We start from the raw sequence: 25,086 nt of genomic DNA, 5'->3' as shown, positions 1-25,086 counted from the left end.
ACAGAGAAAATCAGAGGGGAACAAGCAAAAAAAACAATGTTTGTGGTAAATGAGTGGATAGGTCCACAGGGCACAGTTGGTATTTGGGAGTGAATACAACCTTAAGTCATGAGGATGTGGACCTATTAAAGGCACAAACACTTAGACACTGATGTTTAATCAGTCCATGCATGGTTTAAGTGGTTAACATTGTGTCAAAAGAAGTTTGAAATAAGGACCTTTCAAGTTTCCGAGTATGAGTAATGTCCGTGGCTGTTGGTTGAGTGTGCCATTTGTCAGCTGCATTTGAAAACAAATGGTTCACTAAGTTTAATGTCTTATTTGAAGATTTCAGTTATACCTTAGCATCCACAACTGCTGGATGGCCCTGTGTTCAAGTTTCATCATAAAGAATTTAAGGGTTGGCTCCGTCCACTACAAATGGTCCCACCAATTCTTAGAGTTGACCATCCTCCTGGTTCTGAGCCAGCCAGCTCCATATGCCCTTATCTTTGGGACTAAATAGGTGGCTGCCATGGCTGAATACTGAAGAAGTTCTCATTAGACGTTTACACCACTGTTTTCTCTCTCCTTTTCCCACTAAATTAGGATGTTCAGATGGCACCCCCAGCTCCGGACCTTCAGAAGGGTCCCCGTAGAAAACTACGAGTCTTTCCTCAAATTGTCTTTCTCAGCCCACCAGATGTCCCCCGTGTTTTTTCACCTCCTGCATCAGATGTTCCTAATTATTATCTCATTATCGTTCACATATTAAGCCAAAGTACATTGTTCAATCAGTTCTGGATTGTCTCATTCATTGTTGTGTGTTTGTGTCTCGCTGTGCTTGTGTGTATGTTCAGCTGTGTTTGCTCACAAGTCTTCGTTACCAAATGTAGAGACAGACACACACAACATGACAGTGCTGTAATAATCTGAGTGCTCTTTCTACCTGGGGTCAGTGACTTATTCAGTTATATAATCAATATATTATGTAAAACTGCCAGCAACCTTTTCGTCCCTGACATTTTTGCAGTCATTCATTTTCCCTTGATTTCAGTCTCTCATGTGTCACCTTCGTTCAGTGTGTCTTGGTGCCTGGAAGCATCCTTGATGATGATACTATATGCCACAGTGCGTCTCCAAAAAGCACAGAGGAGCCTGGACCATCTAACTATTTAATTTTATTGTCTGGTGATTGTTTTGGAGGTGTATAGCCTATTAGTCACACTCACTGAACTGAAAAACAGAATGATTGTATTCATCACCCCAGCCGTGGGAACCCTGAACCGACAGTGTGATTTGCTGGTAAAGCTCGAGTAAGACCGGCCACGAGAACAAAGTCAATCATCTCTAACATGAGAAAAATAATTTGGTAGCACCTGTGTTAATTAGATTTCTACAATTATGAGTGTGTGTTTTGTACAGCTCGGACATTACCGGACACTACAATCAAATTTCTAGTAAGGATGGGCTTCAAACCGTCAAAACAGAACCGGTCTCTGAGTGGAGGGAGGGATGCATGCATCCACACAATCCAAGGTTCAGTGGACAACCGGGAAAAGATCATAGGGCCAATACCTGTAATGCATCGTTACAATGCAAGTTTAAAGACTCTATAATGTGATATAAATGTAAAGAGAAAGGGTTGAGAGCATAAGAGGTACCTGTGGTGATACAGTGCATTTTTCTTCCTCCCTTCCTATCTGCATCTGAAGTTCAAGTATAATCACACCATCAGTTCTGAAGCACCATGTTTCTGACAGCTTATTTCCCTGTTGGAGCCGACAGTGATGGATGGAAATTGCGATGTGTGTTTCTTTGTGAACTAGCGGGTGAGTACACACATGTTTGCAAGTTCTATATGCACACCTTGGAGTGTGTGTGTGTGTGTGTGTGTGTGTGTGTGCGTGAGTGTGTGTGTGTGTGTGTGTGTGTGTGTGTGTGTGTGTGTGTGTGCGTGTGCGTGTGTGTGTGTGTGTGTGTGTGTGTGTGTGTGTGTGTGTGTGTGTGTGTGTGTGTGTGTGTGTGTGTGCGCGCGTGTTGAGTCTTTCTATGGGTTATCGCTGCATGATGTCTTGGGGGGGCAAACAGTCAGCTAATAAGTCCCAAGGTGAAGAAAACAAAGGAGGAGGTGCAAGAGAGAGAGCTAGATAAAGTTTTAACAAGCCTTTATTGTGCAATTAAAAAGTTTGAGTTAGTCTACACTCACATTTTGCAGCAACCCCACTAATTAATAATACAGAAATCTTGACCCATAACCATAACTTTCTTTTACATTCCTTATTTAATACTCAGTGCTACTAATGTGAACTCACTGCACGCTTGTTGTCTTGATAAATTCTTGATATCCAACTACATAGGTGATGCTGTTATCTTAAATGACACATGTCAAATGACATTTGACCAACCCAACAGCATCTAAAAGACTTGATTGAAAATATTCCATTATGTCTAATGGTCAGGCGCTGAGAAAAACCTCACAGGTCAGCATCGGATCCCCTTACTTTTCTTATTCTAATAGTGCCGCATGAACATTTTTATGTCACTTAATAACAATAGGGCATATAAAGGACTGGGGATGCTAAGAACAGTCAGTGGTCAAAGTGTTTCCTCTGTCACCTCTCAGAAAGAAGGTCCTTGCTTTGCACCTGTCAGCCTGCGTGGGTTGTCTCCGGCTGCTCCGGCTTCCTCCCGCAGCACAAAGACATGCATGTCAAGTCAAATGGCATTAGCTGGTGGGAGAGCATTTTATTAAGTAAATAATCTTACAGTTCTAAACAAGTCAGAACATCCTGTTCCCAACACAAAGGTTTGAGTTTGAAAAAAACGAAAATAAATGGCAGAAAAAAAATGTCGGACGCTGAGTTTCCTGAAAACTGTCTCCACACTGTGCAGAGCCAGCAAACATTTCAACCCAGCTATTCCAATTTACTCCCATAATTGGCTGTCTGTGCCGAGGGAAAGTGGCCATATCTCAGGGTTTTCCTCTGCCGGCCTGACGGCTTGTAATTAGAGGAGGGAAAGAGTCTGTTCCTTCAATTAAACAACGGTGCAGCAGGAAGAAGGACTGCCCTCTTTTTGTAAAGCAGACTAAAGGAGCAGCACTCTTGTCGCAAAATAAATACAGCACTGTGTAATGAGCTAAGCGGCGGTGTGTTCATGTGTGTGTGTGTTTGTGTGCACTTGTGTGTGCATTGGGTAAATATTGGCAGTTATTTAAGCTGGCTGAAGTAATTGATGATCTAATTTGCGAGAGCTGGGTGGAGACTAAAGGAGACAGAAGAAACCTCGCCTTTCTTCCTCACTCTTCAATCTGCTTTCTGTCGGATTTTTCACATAATCTTAGTTTGCTTCTTTAGCTACTGGAGACCAGTTTACACAGTGATGCTGACATGCAGGACACGGACAAGCAAGTATTTAGAGCCTTGATTCATTGCATAAAATAAAAGAATTATGTTGTCGGACATAAAATGGAATGCTGGAATTCCAGAATACAGAATATAGGCATGAGATGTTATATAGGTTATTTTCTAGGACTTGAACTGAACCAATAAATGTTGTGCCTTGTTTGTTTTTTGGCTTCTACAGTCTATGTTTTTGAAAAGAAAAGTTCAAAAGAGCACCAAAAGGCAGGGTACCAGGGGGAGGTTCGAAACAACAAAAAGGCAAGCTGATGTAACAAGACTAGAGTCCAGGGAATAGTTAAAGGCCAACAAAACGCCAAGAAACAGAACAAATAAATGCTGGAAAGTCCAAAAGGCTCAACTAACTCACAGAGGTGGAGGATTCATAAACAACTATACACAATCCAAACACATCTGACAACATTAAGGGTGGAGGGATGAAGAAAGAGGGGCCTTTCAAAGTAAAACAGGAAGCACTACTACAAAACCTAAAAGCATGACAGCGCTGAGTTCAGCTTTACACTGACCAGGGATGTCCCAGCAGACCTCTGTCCTCACACAGCATCAGAGGTAACAGCAGAAAAAAACAGGTGCCATCCTGCACTATTCATTCATATTTACATAAGACACAAGGAGAATGTGTGCATTTTTATGTATGTCAGCAAAACATAATGAGATCCTGCGGGTTCCCTTGTAGCCTCAGCTCATCACATAATCACAATTCTGTGCTTGTTTCAAGTGGTGAAGCTTTGTTGCATGTATTTCCTGTCTGTCTGCACCATATCTGCAGAATAATTAAAGAACAGGTAACAAAAACAATATAGAAAAGTACAATCACACTCCAAACTTTCCTGTATCAACCAAATGAATTATTAACGAGTAAATAAGTTTAACACTCCGTCCTCCAGGACCCACCACCTCCCTACACAGCATGCCCTTGGTATACATCCATTTATGGCTGCATGGTCTTTTTCCTGCCACGCATGGCGGAGCAAGGCAATTGAACACTGGCGGCAACGGTCATTCAGTCTGCTCGTGGAACTAAAATGTCAGCGGCGAAGGCTGAAACAGAAAGCTCCGAAATAATGTAAAAGCACAGCGGCTGGGGAAATGTTCACCACGACAGCTGACCTGCTGTGTTCAACCGACTTTAGCTGCAATGTGCCCATAAGAACACAACACAACCCACGCATTAACAAATGCAGTATTAGTTTTAATTTCAACAAATTCCATTTCTTATTAGTTTTTTCGGAGGAATATTTTAGTGGAGATCAGCAAAAACCCCGAGCCGTGTTTTAAGCTGTTTGTTGTAATAACATCAGAGTAGTTTTTTCAGAATGATTTTACTGCATGACTTGGTCAAGACTCATGATGGGTTCAGGGGTATCAAATGTTATACCAACTTTCCCATATGGTCTAGCGGTTAGGATTCCTGGTTTTCACCCAGGCGGCCCGGGTTCGACTCCCGGTATGGGAACAAGCTTTTACTTAATTTCCGCACAGGGATAATTAAAGTAAATATCTATCTAACTTTTATGAAGATCAGGTGCAGTTCAAGCTGCTTTGAGGGCACCAAATTAGACAATATCAGACATGTAAAACAATAAATTAATTGTTTTGTGCACAATTACAAGAATCGTTTTTTTTTTGGTGACAGAAGCAAAGAAGTATGTTAGAAATGTGTTTAGTGCCTGCAGCGCCTCTCTTGCCAGGTGAAATACTGACAGAACTTAATGTATTGTTTTGTGTAGACCGAAATGAATCAGAGCCAGCATGAGAACCTACGACCTTGCCCTGTTTTTTAATAGCTTAGCTTGACCAGTTTTAATGCATAACCCCAACTGTGAGTGGAAAATGAAATGGAAGTGACGGTCACAACAACAAAAACAAAAAAATAAAGGTGGACACACATTTGGGCCTCCTGGGTGAAGGTCTGCTGTGTGTCGGAGCCAGTCATAGCAGCCACTACAAGACATATCATGCATGTGACTTTCTAATAATATAACATATAAACAGCTAAAAAAAAAAAAAATCTGAGCCAACTTCCTGACTCAGCATACTGTCATGTCGCGAGACTGAATGAAACATGAGTGTAATTTCTTCATAACAGGCTCTCTGACGTGTAAATCAGAGCCTGTCATGTGTAAATTATATGTAAATAAGAGCCCCATGTCGTGCATGCTACAGCAGAATTCAATTGATCAATCTGTCATCACATCACACTTATTAAGATCTCGTGCCAGAGGTTCATGAATCAGACACACAGATCCCTGACGGCCTGGAGCCAGGACTAGTTTCTCAAGGTTTGATATATGAGGGACAACATGCATCTGTTCTATACATTGTTTACTGCACAACTTCATAAAGTACGCATAGGAGCTTTAAAAATAAAGGCAAACCACTTTGTTGTCATGTGTGAGGTGTCATTCACAATTGTTCTGGTAAAACAGGAAGTGCCAGAGCTTATCAAAAACATAAAAAAAAAGTGACAATGAGATTTCATGTTTCATGGTTGGTTTCTGATTCCATGTTTGTATCCAATAATACTGAGTGTCACAGAGAGCTTCATTAGAACTTTCAGAACATGAAGTTTACAGATGCAAACTGTGGATTCTGGCTGTTTTGTTATTATTATCATCGGAAATAGACCAGCATTTAGTCACTGCATGAAAAAAAACAATGTTTTTCGCCTGCTGTGTGTCACTTTAACTTTAGATTTCCCCTGAACCCAGAAGACCCTTTGGTGGGCACATCATTAAATTCATGTGGTGAAATCCAAGTTTTCCAGAGGTACTCAGTGTGCCTCACTGATTTACATAAAACGATTTACAACTGCAATTTTCCATTTCATGTAACCAGATGGCATGTTGAATTTAAATAGCTCACACAATGTACAGTACTTGTGGCAGCATATGGGTCCAAGTAAAGCATTAGAAGAATGTAGTGTGACTTATTGATTCCATCAGATCTCCTTACAGGTAAGAAGAAAACTATTTTCATTTATGATGTCGCTCGCTTGATATATACATAAAACACAGAGCTAAGTGCTGGAATGAAACGTGTTGGCCGTGCAGTACAATGAATGGCCGTCGGTATCAGTGGAAGATGAGGGTATGGTGGTAGAGAGATGAAGTCAGTGGTGCTCTGGTTAGACATCCTCTGTGATAAGAACGCAGCATCAGCATTCCTCATCCTCTGCCTCTACCATCACTCCATCTCAATCTGGCCTCCACTCCATCTCTTCACCTGTACCCCCACTGTCTCTGTTCTTTTCCTCCCATGAACACAGACATGAACACACACACACACACACACACAGAGAGAGAGACAGCCTTCTCTCTGTGGTGAGCTAGCAGCTATTGATTGAATCTGAGAAGATGTCTGAGGAGGAGAGTACTGTTCAGGGCATGGGGAATAGACTAGCCTCAGCTCTCAGCTAATAGATAGCACAGATTGCCTTGGTGTGTGTGTGTGTGTGTGTGTGTAATACTACAGATTGCCTGGTGCAAGCTGTTAGGCAGAGAAGCCTGTCTTTTCACAGGCTCCATTGACTGAAGCGCAGCGTGGAAACGCTTCAACCTTGATATAGGGCCGATAACAGGCCTGATGTGGCTGAATGAGCCCCGCTGGAGCCCAGCGAGCAGGGAAATACGATTTGGTAAATAGTGATGGTTACTTGTGTGAAACAAATAGCCCATTTTGTCAATAATCAAGACGGCTGCCGGGGAAAAAGGTAGGAGGCAAACTGGCTCAAGCTGGACAAGGAATTGGATCAGCAAATGAAAGGGAACACATGTTTGTGTCGGATTCTTGCAAATGAAGAAATGTGTTCTGTGTTTTCACAAAAAAACAGATTGAAGGCAGGTTTATATGGGCAAACATATCTTGAGGTTAAAGTCCTCAGTATGCTTCATAGATTTACACTCGCTTAATGAAAATTATACAATCAATGCAAAAAAAAAAAAGAAAGGTTGATACTCGACAAATAAATAGATGCTGGAACAAATCCTCACTATAATGCTGCTTGTGTAAAGGTTTGGAGGTAAGTAAAGGTAGCGGCTTACTCACTAGTGACACACATATGACACATGTGTTGATTATTGAAACTGATCTGATAAATTGTATGACTGTGTTGCCTTTTGTTGCATTGCAAACTGTCCACTTTGGCCCTAATCAACCCAAAAAAAGCAAAGTAAAATGAAAAAAGTGTGTGTATTTATGCAATGTGTATATGTATTATGCAATTTCCCCATTGTGGGACTAATAAAGGTTTCTTAATCTTAATCTATTGCATCTATACACTCTTTTCATGCGCATGTGAATCACTGTAGAATCATGCACTTATTTGTAGAAACAGACAGTCAGTGTGGGCTTATTGTGGAAGTTGACCGGGCTTCTCCAACAACTGATTCGTCCTCCTCTGAAAAACTCTCCAGACTGTTTTTTCTTCCTACAGTATCAGCACAGTGCTCTGTTCGCCTTGCTGCAGTGCCTGCCATTAATACCCGTCAGCCAGGCTTGCTCCCACATCATATTTCTGCTGTTCTGCTGGAATATATGGAGTGCCTGTTCAGCTAGCACTCAGGAAGCCCAGCATAATTGACTACAACACGGGAAACATAATTTGTGTTCAGCGCTATGTGTAGCCCTTTGAGCACAGAGCAGGCAAATTCTGCTGCAGAAGCCCAGCTACACCATGTTTTCACGTCGATGCGCGCGTGACCTCAACGCCCGACATGTAGAGAAATGTATCCGGTAAAGACAAAGAGTGGGAGTGGGAGTGATCGGGGTCTCGGTTTGTAGATTTTGCTTATGAATGACAAACAGCAGATGTCTACAGTAGAGTATTTGTAAGGTAAAGTAAGACTATCGATTCCCAGGTGAGGGAATGTGGGTGTTAGCAGCAGCAGAAAGACAGACGATGAGGTATAGATTTTTTATGTCCATTGATCATCCTTAGCCCACACCTCCTTGGTTCTGTTCTTCTGTTGCTTGCCCTCTAGTTTCTCCCTTTTTTTGATGTGAAATATGTCCTGTATCAGCATCATCTTGACAAATAAAACAAACTATGAAGTGAATGTAGGGAGGAGGTTGGGGTCAAAGGTAACACAGAAGTGTGAATTTCAATTGATCAGTGCTGACAAAGAGTCTACTTGCTGGCCCATGCCTTAAATTAAATATCACCATGACATTGATCAGGTAAAAATTGCAAACCTCTTAGATTACATTTGGACATCAGATGTATTGCTTGGAGTCGTAATGCCGTTTATTTTATTCCGATGATTTTCCATTTCATTCTAATGTGGTTTTGCAGCTGCTAAAACTGCTCTTCTGGATATTCTCTCAATAATATCTACAAATCAATATCAACAAATGCAAGCCGTCCCTCTAGTGTATGTCGCCGCTAAATCTTTTTGACATTTTTATGAAGCGCAGCCCCACATCACAAGCAGCAGCCCCTCAAATTGAATATTGATTCTAATGATCTCTTCTTCGCAGCTGCAAGATTTGAATCTTAATAAAGCGGAGAGAAATGCGACGCATTCTCAATTTCAAGAAAACTTTATACGGACCCCTCGGGAAATTCACTGGTAATGTGATATATTTGTTGGGTTCCTCATTCGTGAAACAGATTCCAGTGAACTTTTTTTTTTTTTTTAAAGCATGGTGAATCTTTTTGTAAATTTGTTTCGGTCTCTCTGGGGTAGCCGACTACTTTATGGTGGGTCTGTAATCTCAATTAAATATGAACTCTTCAAATTAAGTGTAGAGCTGCAAAGAGGATAGGACTTACTAAAAAAAGTATCAAGCCTTCTTTCATTAAAGGTGGCCTAATATTTCTCAATTAACATGTTCCTACTGCCAAAGCCCTAGAGTCAGCTAGCACACAGAAATTAGAAGACATCTGAAGGAGAGAGCTTCATTAATTATTTCTCCTAAAATGTAATTATCATGGGGTGTGTTCATGACGGGAAGACTTCGGTATGATATTGAAAGCAAAACAGATTTATGACTTTTTTATTTTATATTACTACCTAACAAGGCTTTACATCCTAAAAAAATGACTCTTCACACATTCCTGCCATGACAAACAACCTCTAAATAGGAGTAGCAGTAGTACTGACCAAAAGCAGGTAGAAGGTGACTACTGGCCATTTAAAGCAATGATAACAACAAAGTCAGTAGTAATAATAGTCAAATGTTCCGAAGCAGAGGAATCTGGAAGTATGTCAGTCTGTAGCCGACCAGGGACCTAACGTTGTTGTATGTGCTCGCATTGTTTCAAACAGCTTCATTGTCTAACGCATCCCTCCTCACTATGACAAGTGTAGCATCCACATCACAGCTGCTGCAGCACCACTGGGACCGGTCAATGTCACATTTCATCTTATACACGCTCGTAAACAAGACCCCGAGATACTTGACCTCCTTCATTGAGGCGCTGACTCACTGCAAGTCAAATGTTAATAAAGCTTTTACAGCCATGTCATGCACAGAAAGCATACATGTGATCCAGACCTCCGTATCAGCAGTGGGGACTGCTGAGTTTTTTTTTTTTTCCTTCAAAGAGAATCAGCACAACTTTAGGGGGTCCACCAAGTTATGTTGCAGATCTCTGCTACATTTTATGCCACTACAGCCACCAAAAGCATGTGTCAGTGTGCATTAGTATGTATTAGTACGGCCGAATAAGTTGTTTTTCTTTGTTTAATATTATTTGCATAAGTTGCATCCTGTTTGAAGCTGAAGCCTTCAGGCTTTTCAACATTAAATATCTTCATATGCACAGAGACATGACTCAAAGTGGAGAACGAGGCAGCCTAGAACTGCATCCGGGATTTGTTTAAATTTTCCCCCTGCCGATCAGATGTTCCTGGTGATTCACCCCCTCCCACAATCCCTTTTAAGGAACTTGGTTACCACGACGATTTATGAGGAGGATGTGAATGTGTAAGTGGCAGGGCCAGTCGTCCAAATGAGATTTATAATGACAGAACAAAATTACCAGACCGGAAAAAAAAAAGCTACAATATCTCACATTTTCATCTCAACCTTTATTGGGCTGACTACATTGCAATGCTTTTCGGACCATTGTTTCAAACTTTAAACTAACATTTTATAACTGACCTGGGTCCATTTTTGTTTACTAAACTTTATGAGAGATCTGGCAGGCCATAGGCTGTCTTAAGCCCTGAAATGAAGACTGTCTCTCCTAAATTTATTGATGTTACTATGCAAAGATATGCTGCTCTGCAAAATAATATAATTAGATTACCTCCTGCTGCAAGCTGTTCTTACAATTATTGCCCATGCCAAAATAGGATGGCTGCTGGTGCAAAAGAAAAAGTCTATAAAAACATGTCACCGTGACAACCGTATGTCAGCATTGTTACTCACTGACGACTCTTAACTCTATAACTGTTACTATATAAAGGGTATGACAACATTATCTTATCTTAAATGCATAACTTACTGGCTATAGATCTACTGATTAATAAATTGATATTCCTAGTGTCGTCGCACTCTGAGACGCTGGACTAGTGGAGGAAAAGTCCTTCATGCTGTCCTGCCTAAAACCGCTTGTAAGAGGGTGAAAGTGAAATTTAGCAGACCCAAAATGTCAGTGGTGCTTCTTTAACTGTATATAAAAACACTTACCACGGACAGGGTCAGTAATTATTCTCACCTTGTCTTCATTTTCAGCACATTTATGATAAATGGCTGCATTGTAATTGTAAATTTCTTTTTTGCAAAGCACTTTACAATTTGCCTCTCATTCACACACACACACACACTGACACACACACACTGCACTTGCATACTGATGGGAGAGAGCGCTGCCATCATGGATGATGCTGGGTTGACCACCAGGAGCAATTTAGGGTTGTCAGTGCACTCCACAAAGTGGGCTGTAGCAGCTGGGGGACTGAACCGCCAATCCTGCAATCACCAACTATAAATTTGTTGCAGCCGGGTGTAGTTTGGTAGAACTACACTATTCACTCCGTCTGTGAGTTTTTCAGTTCTTTAAGCACAACAGTACAATTAGTTCCTTTATGCTGGAGAAAGACAGACATCTCTATGGCTAAAGTTCAGCACAATTAGATGTACAAATAGCATATAGAATATTGTGAGCTTCAGCATGTATCTGCACTGCTACACATTATGAACCTATTTCCACTGCTTCTACTATATTGACACACTCGGCGCTCATGGCTCCTGCGCATCAATGCACAGCCGGGAATATTTTTTTTTTTTTTACAATGTTCTGTAGCTTGGGCAAACACTAAAAACTGCTCCAAACGACCACCAATCACTTTCTGCGGCACAACAGAGCACCCACACTGATAACAACTTACCCACAGATACATCATCATGGCTGGACGGCTGAGTGCTTTCCCCTGCAGCACCAAAAGAGACTCCTCCTTTACTTTGAACACAAGTTGTGTAACCTGCAGACTGCGTATCACTCCGTCACCAGCTCACCATCACAGTCAATAAGTGCCAACTCTTCTTGGATTTGTGAGACGCCTTTGACCCCCTTTTTTGACTTCTCTTTCTTTGTCTCTGTGCCTTTGGTGTAAAATCCTGCTTAGCCACCACTTCTCTGTAAGTGAGTGTTTCAGTATGCGTAAGTGTTTCAGCGAGTGTGTGTGTGAGTGAGAGAGAGAGAGAGAGAGAGAGAGAGAGAGAGAGAGAGAGAGAGAGAGAGAGACGGAGACGGAGAGCCTAATGACTAAATCTACTCTATGCAGCAGGAGGCTACAGTATACCACTGCACAATGAAAGAGTGAGAGAGGAGAGGAGAGGTGGAGAAACCCACACACGTACACACAGAAATGTGTATACTCAGCTGAGGAGTAAATTGCTGTTAGTAGCTCCATGGAGAGCCACAATTATTATAATGTAAATTCTAAAGTGATGAATGAAAACATTCCTATATTTGCTGCCACTGCTGGATATTAACAGTCTTAGCCTGCCAGTGGTGGAAAACAAGCAGTTGAGGTGCACAGAGTTTGACACGGATAGCTGCCCTGCTTGCAGCCATTTTGCAGTTTCAAGTAGGCTACTTACTTAATAGTGGCCCAGTTACAAAGGTTTCATAGGATAACCCACTAATACTAAATATATATACATAATTACATAATATACTAAAATATTTTTCTCTACTGTTCATATCGTGAATCATGAAATACTCAACAGGCATGTCAAAAAAATTATGAAAATCCAAATCCCAAATATCACAGGCCAAGGAAAAAAGTAATGGGGGAAACAGTCATTGACACATTCTGAAAAAGCAAGCAACTGTATGGGAGTGGGTTGGTACTAGTGGGACAATGAAATGTAATCCAGGATGGCTGGTCTAAGTAGATCCATGACTTTCAAGGCTTATTAGACTCAAAAAAGACTGTGCAGGGGATTATAATCCTATAAGGAAGGATTTTACAACTCATGGCAGCTATTATTTTATTGTCCTTCTCCTGATCGGCAGGTAAACAATAGAATTACCTGCCCGCATTACAAAGTAATCGCTTACTTAACCACATTGCTCAGTTTTGTCCTTGACAAGTGTGAGTTGTTTCACTGGAACAGAGATGCAGTTAAATCAGTGAGGGGGCTTGGAGATCAGAGGGACAGTGGTGGACGTGACCTGAGGTGAGCGCTAACTCTCATCAGTGGTTAATGTCTCTGGTTGACAATTATCGAACAGATGCGATGTCAGTGCCAGGGTTGAAAGCAGTGTGCTCTCCATAATACCACACAGAAAGAAAAATCTCAAAGCATGACGTAGGCAGGATCAGGATTTCAGCTCACCTGCTTCAAGGAGGAAATGAATCCTTCATTAAAGGTCCAGGATAATAACATGAAGGTCAATTTACTACCACAGACTTCCTTCACTCAATTGTATTGATATCTCATTTATGACACACAGTTTGTTTATCTAATTATTGTTTTTAACTAGGATTATTATTTTTAATTAAGATTTTACACGCCCCGCAGCAGCGCCTAACCTCTCTGCTAGTCGTAAACTTTGAAATATTACCTGAGAGCGTTCCAGATCATGCCAGAGTATTCGAATATTAAAACAGGCACAGTTAAAAAATTAAAACTCTTTTATATATATCTATCTATACAATCTTTGAATTGAATTTGATGGGTCACACAAGGTTATGAATGAAAATCATGTGTTAAAGAAAAGAAGAAAAACCCTAAAGGATGACAAACCAAACAGAAAAAAACCCGTCCAGATCCAGGCTGAGAGTGTAATCTATTTGCTTCTCATTTCCCCTTTATCCTGAAGGAAATACTTCTTCATTCCTTTATGGCTGTGGACAATTAAAAAGAAATGAAATCGGCTGGTAGCTGCGTGTAGAGGGGATTGCAATAAGATGCCATGGCATGAATAATAACACTAAGGCTGAAGTTTATTTTTAGACTCAAAGTGTTCCCACAATTTAATGAGCATTATGCTGCATGGCATCAAAGCCAACGTGCGCGGCACTTACTGCTGCTGTAACTGCACATTTTTGTTTTCTTTCTCTCTTTTTTTCCAAGGTTTTTCATTGGTTATTTGAAACAGATAAAAATAAATACATAAATAAATAAATAAATGGAGTCTTTTTTTGCTTAGCCTAGCAATAAAATACAGAACTATAGTTACGAAATTTTCTCCCCCGAGGCAAGAAGGCAGCGAAGAGGCGAGATCTCTGACTCATTAAGTGTGGATATGAGCTAGCTCTACTCAATCTGCAAGATTTATAATGAGGCTTTGGCTTCGCTACTATTCTCAAGACTCTTGTCAAGTCAGTAATGAGACCAAAACATGCTCATCATGCAGACGCTACAGACGTACCGGTTCAATCATTCATTGTCTGAAGCACGCATGCAGACAGGAAGTACAAAGGCCTGTAATCTGAACGTTGTAGCGTACAACACAGTACAGTACAATCCTGAAAGGCAGACAGATTTAAAGATGTGTATCATCAGTGTGTCGATGGAAACCTGTCAATGTTTTTTCTACAAATGTACCTTCATGGAGGCTGGACTTACCCTCAGCTGCTCTTGCTCGCAGCTCATTAGATGGCGTTAATTCTACAAGAGAAGAAACAATTAGCTGTTGACTGTGACCACAAGCCTTAAAAGCCTTCTTCAGCAGCTATGGCTATTAAATTAGCCACCACAATCCTAACACACAAGACAGTAAAAGGGAAGGATAAACCGATTTGTACTTTGATATTGACCATTAGGACATTTTAAGTTCATTAAAGGACGTTGTTCCTTTCACAAGCCTGAGACAGAAAACAACAGGTAAGCTAATGCCCAGCAGAGAGGACAAAGGCTTTCTTTACATGGAAATATTGGACAGACAGATCCCTGTCTTCAACAGAAGTCATTTCACTGACGTAGCATAAAGAAGGTTTGGACTTTTTCTTCAGCCTTGCCAAAATCAAACTTACTGCCACTCGGGGCTACAATAAATGTGAAGTTGCTTATGTCAGCTCTCTTGTTTCCTAGTGTCTCTCCAAAGTCCAAAGTGACTCAGATGTACATAAACCATCCATGTCCACTGACCTCTCTCCTCTCTCCTCTCCTCTCCTCTCCTCTCCTCTCCTCTCCTCTCCTCTCCTCTCCTCTCCTCTCCTCTCCTCTCCTCTCCTCTCCTCTCCTCTCCTCTCCTCTCCTCTCCTCTCCTCTCCTCTCCTCTCCTCTCTACACCCAGCCAACCTCCCTCCCTCTTTTGTTTATCCCTGCTTTTGCCTGAAAAGATAACCATGAGGGGTTTATGATGGGAGAGAGATATTGGGAGGCGAAAGGACGGCGAGGAAAATTGTCCTGATTGTATGCTGATACTTTGTTTCTCTCCCAGACAGACATGTTTATGCATCATATTAAAGGTGGTAGAGGAGGATGCTGTGACCACTCCACAGCAAGTAAAAGCTGTTACAACTGAAAAAAAAATCATTTTATGTGCTAGATATCTCATTTGCTACTTGCCCTTCAGAAGCTGGCTCTGACTTCAAATCTCTTTTTTCCCCTCCTAAAAGAAAATGTGTTATTCATCATTTCCTTATTCACTCAGGCCTTTTCTTCGTTCATCTCACTGACCATGGCTAATCTGTCCATGTCAAGATCACTTGAAGTTTTCTCTTCTCCAGAATGTGTTAAGACAGCTAAAGTAAAGTAAAAGAAAGCATCAATCAATAAAGAACAGGAGCAAATGTATGAATTTGTTAGAGGCTCAATGTGAACAGATTTACACGAGTTTAAATGCAAATTAATTTGTTTAAATTGTAACATGTGGTTCTGTTTGAAAAATAATGGCAGTTGCGCCACCCTAGCACCATCAGTGTATAAACAGAAAAGCACTGTATCATGTATATTCACAGTATGGATGTGGCAATGCAAAGAGTTAATTCCTGTATTTATGCAGATGCTGTCTGCATCTTTATACACAAAAACATTAAAGGAAAATGAGTTATGTATGTAGGCAATTAATGAAGGCATGTTGCACGGTACTTCAAACCCTGCCGGGGAATGAAAGCTGGGAAGGCAGGGATGGTAAAGAGATAGGAGGTGGGGGGGGGGGGGGGGCAAGAATGAGTGAGAAGATGCTGAATAAGCAGGAATGCTTGCAGCCCCCAGTGGGAGCCTGTACCTCAAGCACTGCAGTCAGCTCATAACAGACTGTGAGAGAGGTTGAAGGATGGGGAGAGACGGAGAGGGAGGGCTTAGGGGAGATATGAGGACAAGCAATACCTACTAAAGCCCTGCTAGCAGCCCCTAGAGGCTGAGGTGTACATTACATGAAACACATACTGTGTGCTGGCAGTTAGACTCAGTGCTAAGGTGTAAACAAAAACCTCTTACTATAGCATCTAAAATGTGATTAGTAGTTTATTAATTCATTGATTCTAAGTGTGAACCCAAACACTAACATCTATATATATACAAATTTCCAAACAAAATGCAATTTGCGTGTGAATTTTTAATCACCAGCTGTTATGCTGGCAGCTTAAATAAAAGCTAAGTGTGCATATTGGCATCAAATGTATCACCTCAACATCACCAACTTTATATTGGCTCTCTCTCATCCTAAATTTAAAAGTTTACTGACTTTTCTGGCAAATAACCACCCAAAACAAGCAGCGTGCTAAATGGCTGAAGTTTCCCACCCGTAACTATTATTTTGTTTTGGTTTTTTACCTCTGAAAACTATTTCTGGAACATTTCACATTCATTTTCTAACAACCTTGGCTCCCTACTGTTAAATTAATATCGAGAAAAAGTTTGTGTGCATCATCCTGAGAAAAGCCTCACACTCATTAGCTCCACTCACATAGCAGCTGCATGCTTCTTTTCGCTCGGTCTCTCTGCCTTCCACTCTTGGCCAGGGGAAAGAGAAGGGGAGCATACTTTATAGTGACAGGCAGAGCGGCCAAATACCAATAGAGAATACATCAGCTTGGCAATTATTGGATTATCTCACGCTGATATCATTACCGCCAAGCATTCACTCCAATCATTGATTGCATTTTTCAATTTACTTCACCATTAATGTGAGTGGCCTGACTGAACAATCTTCTGATGAGTCCATGGCTGAGTCGATAAGTCCCGCCTCTCAGGTGCTTGTCAGAGTATGTGTGTGCATGTGTCACACAGTGTGTCTAACGCAATACTCGGTAGTAGTTTCTTATTCTTCTGGAGCTACCAATAGCAAGGAGAGGACAGTGTGGCCTTTTAATTTAGAAAAATGGACTAAAAAGTGACATCAATCATAGCCACGCAGAATAAAAAAGGTTTAAAGAGGGCTGTTGGGTTTGAACTGGATATTTCCCAACAATCTCAGAATGACCAGGATTTAACCTCGCTTGATCCTCAAACGCCGCAGCCAATCCTAACATTTTTGAGATGGAATCTAAAAGACATTCCCTCCTTAAAAGTAGCAATACTTCCAAAGAAGCCATGGTCTGCAGGCTGCTAGGTTCTTCCACCTTACATCACAAACTCAGCAGTCACAGCTGAAGTCCAAGGACAATACCCTGCGCTCCTGACACCACATTCTACGCCATCAGTCTGCACAGACAACCTTGTAAAAATGTTGGAAATGCACAAGACACAAAAACTACAGTATATTATTATACATTAAAAGAACTCTCTCTTGTTCACCAAAAGTGAAAACATGCAGTATGTCATCCTGGTCACAGGCGCAGGCTGATTCAAGCAACGGAGTACCTTTATCTCGGCTTGTCAACAAACTTAAAACAGAGAAATATGGACGATGTGAACGTGAGGCCTTTTTGCTCTCCCTTTCAATGAAAAAAAGCTGTCAAATGCTTCTCTTTTTATTTCCCTAATGCATTGCAGGGCACTGTTACAGAAATGTGCAATATCCTTGTCATTGCTCTGTGCCTCACCCTGCACAGAAGCTGAGCTCATATTCAAAGGCATCATTGTGGGCCTAGAGAATGTGTGATGTCCACTAATGTATGACCACATTTGTGTATGTATTTGGTGTTATTGTGTCTGGCGTTGGTTACAGTGGAAGTCAATGGGTTTGAGATTATGGTCGAACTTTTGGTGAAAAAAAATTGACAAACTGAGGCTTGAAAAATGTTTGTGTTTCGCAAAGAAAATGAAGAATCATTTCTAGAATGTTATCATTGGGCCATGGAAATATGGTATATATAAAGGTCTAGCCCTCGAAGGTCACATCAGCGGTTGTTAGAAGGGATGGTCTATTCTGCAGAAGACTTCCTGTTTATCTAAAGTTTACTTTCCATCCATTGGACTTCAGTCTGTGGAAACCAGGTGTCGCCTGTTGGCTGCATTTTAAGGTCACGTCGAACTGGAACAGCCTTGTCATGCCACGGTGACGCAAATGGTCTACAAATGTGTCCTTCAAAGGATGCAGACCCTCAACTGGGACAAAGCTTGTGTGTTCTCTAAATACTAGACAAAGAAAGACCTGCCCTACTAAGGCAGTGTCCTTTGACAGACAACATCTGACTCCGGTGCGCCGAACATCACAGTCAGCATTTCATCTCTCCTTATCAGCTCAGTAGTTTTAATGTGTGTCCCCGGCTTTGGACAGCAACTCTAAACTCCTAGTTGTAGACCTCAGTCAAGAAGTACAAAACCATCTTAGATGTCATGGGTCGCCTGCTTGGGGAATCAAAGCACTTCCTGTGTCTCTTTATCCATATGCCATACTTTCCTTTTTAGACTGCTGATAGAGGACAAAGAGATGAAAGAATACAAAGCTTTGATAGTCGTGTTAGGTGCAATTAAGGGCAACAGTGGAGACCAAGAAGAAGGGAATGAGGCGGAAATGCATAGAAGAGACAGTCTCAGTCTAAACAAATGAAAAGAGATGAGTTAGTTCTCTGCTACTGAACGACTACTTCCATCAAAAGCTGAGATAGACGGGACAAAAGAAGAGAAACATACACTGAATAGAGAATAGTCTCACACAGCCAGAACAAGTTATGTATCAACATGGGGCTGTTTTTCTGTCAGATGGATAGACTGTCACTTTTAAACATTGTACTGAATCTACATAAAAGACTTTTCTGCACCTAAAATGTGCCGAATGACTCTAATCTAACATGGAACGCAGCACTCTGATTCCACGCCTTTAATATGTGCTGGATCTAACCAAGTGTAGTGATGTGTTGAATGTGGTGAGGTTGGGATAATAATTAGAAGTCTATCAGCCATCTACATCCCTGACCTTTTATGAGGTAATTGAGTCGTTTTAAACACTGTGTGTATGAAGCAGAGGGAGACGAGATAATAAAGCCTCTCCATTTGTCACCTTAAACTTTGATAGCAGGGTGTACAGAGGTCTGCCTGCTCACACGTGCCCTGTCTTTGTTCATGTTGGAGCGGTATATCCAAAAACAGACAATGATACAATAGCACACAAGATTGATTAGCACCTGATTGGAGGGTTCATGTGACTTATTATTATGTTATCAGATGATGAAAACAAGCTTTGCTCGATCGTTGGTGGAGCCCCTAAATTTGTCTTGTGTCTGTGTGACCAACAATCGCTGACGTTTGCGTGTATAAAAATGTAACAGCAGCCTTCAGAGGATCAATTTTATTTTATCCTTTTATTATATAAGAACTCATGTTTGGGAAGAAGTTAAGGAATTTAACTGGTCAATGCACCAAATTGTTCGATGACATTTTCCAAGCTACGATGGAGCAGAATGTAAAATTTGCAGTGCCTGACATTCCACAACAGTAACAGTCTCAGTGCTCTTACCTTTAAAAATAGAAAACAGATTCTTGATACTCTTATGCTTCTTCAGCATTTGTGATAGCTTTACAGTTGCCAGTTATATTTGCCTCAGGTTGGATGCTGTTTCAAGGGAGACAGCTCATTAATATGAGGGATGACTACTGGGGCCAAAACTAGACCTATAGTGAGAAATGCACTCACCATTTTTGACAGTAAAGTTTATTAAAGTCGGAATCTGTGAAATTGTTCCAGGAAAAATATGACAAACCATCAGCTCATCAGACTACAATCCCAACAACACTTAGTTTGGTCAGAATGGTCTAATCTGGTCCCATAAGGATTTTTTATTTTTTTTTTGTCTCCAGCAGTGCAGTCGGTTCCTACTTTATACCTGTAAACCGCTCTATGAAAGGCTGCTTTGTGTTTAAACAGCAATAAAAAGGTAGAATGAAGGTAAGTCCTCAGTGAGAATATGTGAGCCAGGAAGCAATGCCTTGAGTGGCTAAATAGCGGTATGAATTGCTGAATGAGTTAAGTGAATCAAAGCCCCAGCAAGAGAGCAGCCACAATAAATTGAGCTTCCAGGAATTATGGTGAGGTCAGAAGACTAATGGAAGCAACTACTCACCCGCAGCACTCCATGTACCATCGCCCACCACACACATACACCAACAGCCACTTCTAATCTTTTCACAGAGCTTCTGATCGATCAATAGTCTGGGATCACAGCTTTTAAACAGAAGAAATAAGCTGACAAATAGTCGGCTGCTGAGGTTTTTCAACTGTCAAGAAGTTATTTTTTCCCCTTTGTCTGTATCAGTCTGAGACATCATTTTTAGGGAGGAAGCGCCGGCATTATTCAATACAAGTGTCAATACTTTCCTTGAATTTGGTGTCAGTAGTGAAACAATATATTTCTTAACATTATTTCTTTATCTTCTTCTGTGTAGAACAGACAAACAGGAGTTGTGGAGTCTGACTTGCCACTAAGGTTACAGCCAGGCGTTGTCATATGCAAAGATTGATGGCCTCTTGCCAACACTTCCATACAAATAGTACATGTGCTGTATTATATGAAAGAGCCACAGTCAAAGGAAGCCAACCCTGCATCCACAGCGTGTTTAAAATGTTCAATGCAAACAATTATGGAGCATATGGAGCTGCTCTCTGTACCATAGAAAATACATTAATTGGCAAGCCAGATAGTTAGTTGTCAAAATGTGGGACTGGGGTCCTTGAATCATTTGCTAAGAGCACATTAGCTTTCCAAAGGCACATAATGCAGCCCAGTGGTGCACCGATTGTTTGTGGATTACTGGCATCCAGTACACAGAGGCTGGCTGCTACAAAGCATCCTCTGCTTTGGCTATGGGTGCAACACAGGACTGAAACTGCTTCTGTTTGTCACAAATCCACTGGTTTGCATATTTGGTTGATGTCCTTGTGATTTAATAAAAAATGCTCCAGCTAAATGTTACATTTGAAGCAGCTCATGTCAAAATTTTCTTTGAGTTTTGAGCCACTGCTGCAGAAATAAGCTGTAAATCAGCCACTGTTGGAACTTTTTTTTTCTGGAACGAGCTTTACACAATCTTGGATATTATATTAACTTTTACCATTGTGTTCTAAACTGAGCTGAATAATTCTGTAAGTCTCGTTTTTTTCTGCAGCCAGTACTACAGTTGACCTGCTTGGAGGAAGATGGGGCTGATTTGTGAGATAATTGCCTGTGAACGGCACTTCCTGCTGCCATTATACACACTGTAGCTACATACTGAACAGTGGATGGAAACAGGGAAAAAAAAATGTCTTTTTAAATCACATGCCTGGCATTGTATTTTCTCCTCCAAGCTCTCTCTTATTCTCATTTTATGAGTCGTTTTCTCTCCCTCTCTATTTCTGTCTTTTTCCCCTCTAATGCATGCCGTCTGGTTCTTTCCTTTAATACATCAATATACTATTGTGCAGCGGCTGCCATTTTCTGACGCAAATTATCTTCCCAAATGGGGATGTGAGGCGCTCTGCCTCCCTGCGCAATCCTTTATTGATCGTTCAGTCTCATAAAAGACAGAATGGGCGAGGGCTGAGAAATAATGAAAGAGAGAGACACACACAGAGAGAGAGAGAGAAGGCAGGCCATCTGTGCTGACAAGGATTTATTTTCCACGACTCAGAGGTTAACTTCTAGTCAGTAGTTTGTATCTTGATTTAACAAGCACTTGTATTAAACTGGTTTGTTGGCTGCTCCTTGGAAAATAATACCTTCCACTATCCACAGTTTAACAGAGTGCCTTGTTTTATTACAGATAAAATGACTCCATATATATTTACAAAACGTTGCCTAATCGTCTTTAACAAAAACAGCGAAGGCATTGACTGTGTTTTTATACACTTAACATGATGGAAGTGTCTTTTATCTACTCTGACACCATCCCACTGCCACCAGAACGTTGCATAAAAAAAAAAAAATCACTGAACACCTAAATTAATTTGATCTCAGGTGATTCATTGAAGAGACCGATATGTGGCATAAATGCATCTATACTCAGAGAGAGACATCAGATGACAATCTGGACGGGTAAATAGCGCCAGAGGTGTTTTTTTTTTTGTTTTCTCCTCTGAAGCAAAACACCTGTCACCATGGCAACTCTGCCAAACAAATAGGAACAGCTGTCATTTGTCATACACAAATTCAGCAGCTGGTCCAGATCTTGAAATGCACCCAAATCACCAAAACTGCCAAATCAGGCTACACAGCAGAAGACGCTGCTCCCCGGTCCTGCTCACAGCATGCTAAACCCAGTTCAAACGCTTCCCCCGCAGGTGATAGATAGCCCCCGTATGCGACATCTTGGCACGTAAGTTATTCCCCATTCAATCAGTGATTGATAAAGCAATAAACCTATACACTTATATATTGCAATCAAAGTTGCACTGCACTGTAGGCCACCGGGCTGCCATCTAATCGGTCTCTAGTGTTTCTGCTTGGGAAGCACTTTGTTTAGAACTTCGGCTACCTGCCACACTGTGTTGTTGTAATACCTTTATTTAAATCACAAGTCAAAGTAAAGCCAGTTCGGTGTGCACACTGAACTCGAGCTCAGTGTAACCGCTCTAAGTAACTGCGCACAATAACATCTTATCTTAAAGGAATATCTCATGTATCATTTAACAGGGCAGGACTGAGGGCTTACCTCTTCAATGCTTATTTCAGATTTAGAGATTTAAATGATCCTCATGCGGCCCAATTATGTGAGAGCCATCACAAAAGTATCACGCCGTGACTAATGAATGCCTTGTTCACCTGCCTCAGCAAATCTACTTTGAAGATTTAGTGTTTAACATGAGATAAATGTAGAATCAAACACTGCACCGGTATGCACCTTATCCCCACTGACTTCCTTTTACCTCTAGTATGATTTTAAAATTAGATTTTTAGGTTTAAAGGGCAGGATAGGTAGATGGTTGGGAAACCGTAGTGCATACATGTGCAAAAACCCAGACACAGCTTGCAGTAAATATGAAAGTAAAGGAGTTACACAACACTTCAAAGACCCTTAAATCTTTAAAGCAAACTATTCCTAAGGCTAAATTTTGATCAAGCTTTAGTCTGCAACTTTGCTTTGTCTTAACTTTCTCACTCTCTTGACGGGCATCATAAATGCAGTGATTGATCTCAAAGCAACAACAGCACTAAACAGGAGAGGGGAAAGGATTTGGGTAAGGGGAGTGATTACATTAAACCCAAAAGGTGTGATTTACTGGAGTAATGTAGAAATCATACACAAGGTAAAAATAAAACCCACAATATCAAGAGCATTGTTTTCCTTTAAGAACGGATGATGGGCCATGTAAGATGTATTTTAATTAGGCAATGTAATGGACCACTTGATTTACATCCATATTTTGTGGAACTATTAAAACCAACAGGGGCAAAATAATCTTGCTGCTGCAGTTATATAACATGTATCAAACCAATGTTGGAACACTTAAAACATAAAATGCTCTATATGAAAGTAAGAGGAATAACTTTTGGTCACAAATTTTAAATATTTTTATGTAAGCGGATGGGAGCGGGTTGTTTTGTTTTTATGAACTACAATCCATTCATACATGACATGTCAGTGAGAATGTGAGGGCAAATGTTAACTGTCGCCCTTAGCTCAAGTGCCCTTATCCCAGTCAGATCACCACGGCTGTCACGGAGTCGGAGGAGCTGTCCATTATTCACTGTCTATAGAGCAGCTCAAGGAACGACCCCGGGATGACATCATCACCAGTTGTGACTCATGTTCTCAACAATAAGCACAGGAGTGGTGGGAGTGGGGGGGATGCCTGTGCAATAATACCAACATGCCCACTGCAAGAACTAAGTGCCCAGGGGAAAGTCCTTCTCATTGGCCCCATCGTATCTCCAGCACCTTTCAGTACACATCACATCTGGTTTGTCAGCACACCGAGCTTTGTTGTGATTGGTTACTAGTGACTGAAGAGCTAAAGAGCCCTCATGTTAAATGTGACTCGGGGTGACACCATGATCAATGAGCGCCGACGCAAAGACACAAAGGCTACTCTTAGAGATTTACTGTCACTGTAGAGAAAACACACACACAGATCATCTGCGACACTATATTGCAATGACCCATTTTCACCTTCGCACAAATACACTAAGAGGGTAACAGATGACACCATCTTTTTTTCCCCCATACTGTACTCACACACTGTACATTCTGGCACACACTCGCACCTCTCATCAACTTGAGTGGCAGTTTACAACAAGCAATTAGTTGTGCATGAGTGGGAGAAAAATTAATATGGTGAATAAAAGGAAATTTGTCAAACAATTCACATTGTATAGTCAGAACATGACAGGTAGGAAGACAGAGTGTGTGTGTGCATGTGCCACCACATTAGACTTGGATGTTTTGTCATGAAAGTGCGAAAACACTGAAAGTGATCACACACCTGGTTCTCTGGCACCAGGCTTGGCTGAGGTCTGCACAGCTTCAGCGATACTTAAACCACAATGCATCCATTCATTCATCAGTATTTGCAAACTATCTATACTTATCTATACTTTTTGCACTCGTACACCCTGTGTGATCAAACTCCCACCTCCATGCTTCATGGTCAGGACTGTGCAGGCCTGGTCACGCCAAATAAAGCTGGATCCTGTTTTATTCAAGCTAATTTATCTTGGTTTTATCCAACCAAATAATGTGCTGCCAACATCTATGTTCTTAGGCAAAGTTTGATATTACACATTTTGTCCTTATGCCATTTCAGAGGCAGCGGAACTTTGTGTAACAGCTAATGTTCAAAAACAAACAGAAAACATGTTAGAAAAGACAGAAATGGGCTGAATGGAAATGGGTGGTAGAGAAGTAGAAAAAGGGTTCGGGGGAGGGAGGGGGGGGGGGGGTAAAAGAGCGAGAGCGGGTGGAGAGAACAAGA

At 41.2% G+C, this 25,086-nt stretch overlaps 1 protein-coding gene and 1 non-coding gene across 4 annotated transcripts in view; one reads left to right on the top strand and one right to left on the bottom strand.

Annotated features, from left to right (window-relative positions):
• rbfox1 (RNA binding fox-1 homolog 1) overlaps positions 1–25,086 on the bottom strand; it is a 139,628-nt gene that overhangs the window by 67,481 nt on the left and 47,061 nt on the right. The window contains exon 2 of one of the 3 annotated variants that reach the window (XM_028412599.1): positions 14,436–14,477. The exons of 1 other annotated variant lie outside the window; for it this stretch is intronic. In XM_028412599.1, the coding sequence (XP_028268400.1) occupies positions 14,436–14,462 (27 nt within the window). In that variant the 5' untranslated portion in view covers positions 14,463–14,477. Of the gene's footprint in view, positions 1–11,743; positions 11,853–14,435; positions 14,478–25,086 lie in introns of those variants that run through there. One more of the 3 variants, XM_028412602.1, reaches the window with a different exon arrangement.
• Positions 4,789–4,860, top strand: trnae-uuc (transfer RNA glutamic acid (anticodon UUC)). The gene has a single exon. It is a non-coding gene; the product is annotated as a tRNA-Glu (tRNA).

Source organism: Parambassis ranga, chromosome 8, assembly GCF_900634625.1.
Source record: "Parambassis ranga chromosome 8, fParRan2.1, whole genome shotgun sequence".
NCBI lineage: Eukaryota > Metazoa > Chordata > Actinopteri > Ambassidae > Parambassis > Parambassis ranga.
The sequence above is the reverse complement of the archived record's forward strand: the minus strand, read 5'-3'. Positions and strand labels throughout refer to the sequence as shown.